This window comes from Neofelis nebulosa, chromosome 10 (genome assembly GCF_028018385.1).
Source record: "Neofelis nebulosa isolate mNeoNeb1 chromosome 10, mNeoNeb1.pri, whole genome shotgun sequence".
Classification (NCBI taxonomy): Eukaryota; Metazoa; Chordata; class Mammalia; order Carnivora; family Felidae; genus Neofelis; species Neofelis nebulosa.
The window spans coordinates 44,847,313-44,853,312 of NC_080791.1; the positions used below are offsets into that span (position 1 = coordinate 44,847,313).

At 41.1% G+C, this 6,000-nt stretch overlaps 1 protein-coding gene across 1 annotated transcript in view; it reads left to right on the forward strand.

Moving 5' to 3' along the window:
• The window catches only part of RAB38 (RAB38, member RAS oncogene family), a 58,153-nt gene extending 52,393 nt beyond the window's left edge, over positions 1-5,760 (forward strand). Inside the window, exon 3 of the mRNA XM_058687534.1 lies at positions 4,872-5,760. Within this exon, the coding sequence (XP_058543517.1) occupies positions 4,872-5,024 (153 nt within the window). The 3' untranslated portion in view covers positions 5,025-5,760. The remainder of the gene's footprint in view (positions 1-4,871) is intronic.
• The last annotated feature ends 240 nt before the right edge of the window (positions 5,761-6,000 follow it).

Consider the following 6,000-nt stretch of genomic DNA (forward strand, 5'->3'; position numbering starts at 1 on the left):
AGGCCTTTTCATAGAGGGCATGTGGTAAATAATAGTGTTTGCTCCTCTTCTGAGCTTCCTCTGACAATTTCTGATCTGAAATAGGTATGGCATGGCAACAGCACCACGGTTCGCCTGATAGCCATTTACTAAATACTTATTGATAGATTAATTGATAAAACAGTGCTCAGGTTGTGTACAGTTTTGCCTAGTAATGGATTTGTATCATATTGTGTTTATTGACACTTGACCTGCAGAAAACCCTCGGTGACTCTACGTGGCCCCTTAGCATTCAAGGCTCTTCAGTGATCTGGAGTGATCTGCCCTTTCCAACCTCATTATACCTCTGCTATTTATACAAACCTTGCTGGGGTTTAAGCTCAGTTAAGGATGGGACTTATTTGGTCATCTTTTTCTTTGTATGTCTGCTACTTGGGGGAATCTGAATAATATTGACGGAATGAATGACTGAATGTGTCTCAGCCATCATGAGCTGCCACATTGTTCCTATGTGCAAAAAAGCAGGTACTAGCACTTTTTGGCTCTGATGGATCCCTTTGTCCAGCCCCATCCTCCATGATCCCATGTCCTAGTCCTGACCCCAACTAGCTTTTACCAGGTGTTAAACTTTCCAACAGTTTTACCAACATCATCCTATCTTTTGTGAAAATGATCCTGCTAGGCTGCCACTAATTGGGCTTAGGTTTTTCTTGTCTTTCTTATAATGATGATGAGTTTTCATAGATTTGTCCACACTTGCATTTCACTCACCTCATTACTGGATTTTGCCAATTTGCACATTAATGAAAGTAAACCCTATTTAAAGGGCATGTTAAGGGGCGCCTGGGTGGCTTGGTCGGTTAGGCGTCCGACTTCGTCTCAGGTCATGATCTCGCAGTCCGTGAGTTCGAGCCCCGCGTCGGGGTCTGTGCTGACAGCTCGGAGCCTGGAGCCTGTTTCGGATTCTGTGTCTCCCTCTTTCTCTGGCCCTCCCCTGTTCGTGCTCTGTGTCTCTCTGTCTCAAAAATAAATAAACGTTAAAAAAAATTTTTTTTAAATAAAAAATAAAAAAAAAATAAAGGGCATGTTAATATATGAGTGGAAGTTTAAAAAATACTACTGACTAGTCTAACTTTACATTGTAGGTGAAGGGGGGCCTTTTTAATGCTTAAGATGTGTTTTTCCTATTACATAAACATGTTTTTCTTCTAATGTATGAAAGAGAAAGGAGCTAAGATTTATTTAGCACCTATGAGGCCTAACACTGCAGTAAGAACTTCTGTTTGTTATTGCACTTGATCTTCAAAACAATCCTGGAAAGGAATATAGCATGATAAGAACCAGGCTTTGATGTCAGAAAGACCTAGGTGTGGCCCCCAACCCACCCACTGCATGATCTTGGCATGGTCAGGTCTAGTGACCTCTTAATGATCTTGGCAGGTCAGGTCTAGTGACCCAGAAGAGGTCCTACAGGATGAGCCAAGAGGATCTCTGGCTGAGCTTAGGATGGAAATCAAATGCAGGCCAGCAGGAGGTGAAAGCAGAACTTACTGATGATGTAGAGAGAGCAGATACAGATGGAGGGTCCAGGAGACTCAGAAAGGAAAGGAGCATGAGTCTTGTCTTTGTTTCAGGTCTGGGGGTTTTGATTAAGGATAGGTGGTCCAGTGGTGTATGTACTCTCTCAAGAATCCAGGAACTGGTGAGACAAAGACAAAGACCCAGGTGTCATTCATGGGAACCAAGGGTCCTTGGTAAAAAGATGTCTAGTGCTGGTGGTCTGGAATATGCATATAGTTTAACACACCTAGTAAAAGCCAGTTGGTAAAAGCCAGGATGTCTCATCTGGTCCTTCCTTAGATGTTATCTCTTCTAGAGAAATCATTAACTCCTTGTCCCTTACAAGGAGGGCATGAGCTATATGCATTGTGAGGTGTGTGTAAAGCAGAGTAGGGGGGTGCAGATGTTGGCAGAAATAGAAGCAGGAAAGGGAGAAGAAAGCAGATTTTTATGGAGTCCTTCAGTTTCCCTGTCTCAGGAATCTACCTAAACTTAAGTTTTCTTATCTATAAATAGATATAATGACATCCATTTGGTATTTGAGGTGAGATTTTATTGCTTTCTTCCCTACACACAAACAATCGCCAAATGGTAACAAAAGTGTTGGTTTATTAATGGCTAGATAAGCAACCAAAGTTGCTTGGTTAAAACCAACCAAATGTAGGGCTTCTGCAGAGAGATGTACTGGCCCATGAGGCCAGGGCTCAGAAGGCTGAGTGAAGCTACTCATTTCCACTTTCCTGGAACTGGAGACAGTAGAGGACCTGGACCTTCTAATTGGTCACATAAATAAGTGGCTGGGCTCAAGAGCAAACATGGAGCTGAGTCTCTCCCAAAGAGCCAGGCTCTTTCTAGGTCAGATTGCTGCCCGAGAGCAGATAGTTCAATTGTGACCCCTGAGCATAATAACTGGCAGAGGAAGAGGGGCAGAAGGCATGCCAAGCCTGGGTAAAGATGTGAAGGCGCAGTAACCCACCCAGCAGGGAACAGGGCAGAGGAAGCTGTTCTCTGTGGAATGGCTTTCAGGGAATGGGCACATATAGGAGCAAAAAGTAGCAAGGCCATCCTCAGGCCCAGCCTAACAATAACAGCAAAATCAGTGAGAACACAAACCAAACCCTTACTTCATAGGGCTTTAAATGGGATTAAGTAAATTATGTGTATAAAGTGCCCAGCATGAACACACTGGGCAAGCACCAATGACCACTATAACCTTTAAAGAGAAGCAGTTGTTCATCAGGTAAGTAGTGTCATCAAGACCATTGCATAGATGGAATGGAATGCATAGAGGAATGGAAGGCTCAGAGACATGAATTCTGGTATGGTATAAAAACCAGTAACAACAACAAGAACATCACAAACAAGCAAAACATAATTTTACCTTGTTTTAGATTTGGGAACCCTTGGAAGCATTTTTTTTTTTTTTTTGTTAAGGGTCTGGACATGAAAGAAAATAATCAGAGGAAATGTCCTGGAACTCCAAAAGTTACTTTAAGCTTTCATAGGAGGTGAGCTCGGAAGTGGACTTGAAGGATGGGGAACATGCTAATGAATATTTGCATCCAATGTCATTAGCCACAGGTGCCATTTGGAAACCATCACTACTTCTTACGTTTTCCACGTAGTATGACTTCATGCAGTGATCTCAAAATGTATCAACAACTGACATACATAAAAAGCTCAGAGATCAGAAGTTATACTTCAGATTGGACAAGGTCTTGCAGTGAAACAAGTTGACAAGAAAGTCCTTATCTCTTTATATCGACTATGATGAAACATGTCAGAGAAGTTTAACAAATTTGACTTTACCAGAGATCAAGGTTTTTTGTTTAGGATGCCAGTAGTAAATATTCTGTATTTCTCTGCTTTCTATTAGCAGGGGGAAAAAAAGCTATTTAATCTAGATTAACCTAATAAAGAGCATATTTGAGATTTAAATGTTTGCTCCACATTTTCCCCAAATTAAAGCTTATTTTATTCTTGAACACAGATTCAAATTTCTGATGTCATATTTTTCTTTGAAGAGTTATATCCATCTGGATTGTCTAGGTAATATCACAGTAATAACCTTAAATGTAGTGACGTCAAACAATAGGGTCATAATTCTCACTTGGTGCTACATGCATCATCACGGGCCACTTGGCTCCTCTTGATTCCCATTCATAGACCCAGGACAAGAGAATTTCCATCTTTGTGCTTCCACGATTTCAGAAGCAGGGAGAAATAAACATGGCAAATTAAGCATTGCCTTTTATTGCTTCTATACAAAAGGGAGACACATCACTTCTCACATGTCATTGTCCAATGAAAGTCACATATCTGTGATTAACTTCAAAGAGGTCAGAGCAGTCCACTTCTCCCATTTGACCGAAAGGCAGACAGCCAGAAAATACTTATAAAATCACTAATGACCGCTGTAAGAGGTGTCTTATTATTCCTATTTCATATCAATGTCACGAAAGTAGTATGTGGAAGAGGGCAATTATGAACCTAAGTTAGACTGAAGACTTATGTATCTTATATAATATTGTGCTGTACTGTAAGAGTACGTAAAAATGAGAAAGTTGCCCTCTACCTTCATTTCAGCCTACTAAAAGTAAGTGAGACTAACAAACACTATTTCTCTGAAGTAACAAAATAAATATATCTGCTTTTGTGAAGGAATGAAAAGTAAAGCTTCTCACAGGAATGTGAGGGAGGGGAGGAGAAAGAAGATGCGTGGATAGGGCATCCAAGAGATACTTAAATGAGTTGCCAAAAATATTTCTCTTTTGTCATATATAGGTCTCTGTTCCAGCATTATTTTAAAATATTGATAAGAAAAACTTTTTTGGGGGGGGCGGTGCCTGGGTGGCTTAGTCAATTAAACATCTGACTTTTTGGCCCAGGTCATGATCTCACAGTTTGTGGGTTCGAGCCCTGCGTCGGGCTCTGTGCTGTCGGTTCGGAGCCTGGAGCCTGCTTCAGATTCTGTGTCTCCTTGTCTCTATGCCCCTCCCCCGCTCATGCTCTGTCTCTCAAAAAATGAATAAATGTTAAAGAAAAACAAAAGAAAAAGTTTTTAAAAATTTTTTTTTTAACGTTTATTTATTTTTGAGACAGAGAGAGACAGAGCATGAATGGGGGAGGGTCAGAGAGAGGGAGACACAGAATCTGAAACAGGCTCCAGGCTCCGAGCCGTCAGCACAGAGCCCGACGCGGGGCTCGAACTCACAGACCGTGAGATCATGACCTGAGCTGAAGTCGGCCACTTAACTGACTGAGCCACCCAGGCGCCCCAAGAAAATCTTTTTATTTATTTATTTATTTATTTATTTTTACCCCCTCTGTAGGAGAATATAAACATTGATGAAGCCTCCAGATGCCTGGTGAAACATATACTTGCAAATGAGTGTGACCTGATGGAGTCCATTGAGCCGGACGTCGTGAAGCCCCATCTCACATCACCCAAGATTGTCAGCTGCTCCAGCTGTGCCAAATCCTAGTAGGCTTCTTTGCTGGCATATGATGGAAATAATCCCATTTATCTCATGTCTCAGTTCTTATCAATTTGAGTAAATGTCAGGATAGGGATACACATGCAGCAAGCCAAAGATCTATGCCTGTATATTTCCTATAAGAGAGAAAAATAGCAAATGTTCTTTTCATGTTTTTCCCAGCATCAGCACAGTGTTTACGAGCTTGTTAAATATTTAGTCTGTTACAAAATTCTGTCTTGTAGCCGACCACAGTTCTGGAGGGCCACAGTTCTGGAGGGCCAGCGTCTGCCCTGTTATTTTCTTCTTGGATTCGGCCACGGCCTCTAGTCTTAGAAAGGGGAGAAGAGCAGACTAGCTGTCAAGTTCAGCACTGGCTTTCACTTTGCCCCTGGTGCCTTTGTCCAGATTTCAATACACTCTCTGCTGGGCTGACAGGCCTATTAAGTAGAAATGTTTTTTTTCTCCAGAGATGACCTCCATTTCCAACAGCCCTAAGAGTTGTCTCTGATTTAGCCCTTCAGAGTCGAGTACACAGGCTTCCTGTGCTTTTCTTGCTTTTATTGTCCCTTGCCATGCCCTGAATGTTGGTTTAAGTGAAAACTGTATGAAAAGACCTGCCTCCATATGTGCCTTTCTGTTCACTTTCTCTGACTTAAGCCGTGGGGCTCTTCTGTTCATGTAATATATATTATATATATTTTCACAAGTGGAAAATAAAACATTACAAGATGCTGTTTCCCTATTTCTGAAAATGCTTTAAGTGTCTTAGTATTGTGACTTTTTTTGACTGTGTAGCCATGGTTCTCAAGACCCATTTCTAAAATTTTTTTCAAAACGCGATGAGAAAAATACACTTAAAGGAACTTCTGGGCACTATTATACTTAGATGAGTCTATCTATTTTTCATTTCAGCATTTAGGCCAAGCAGTGTATCTACATTTTCTTGGTTAAGCAGAGGAATATATTTTCATATGTTCTAATC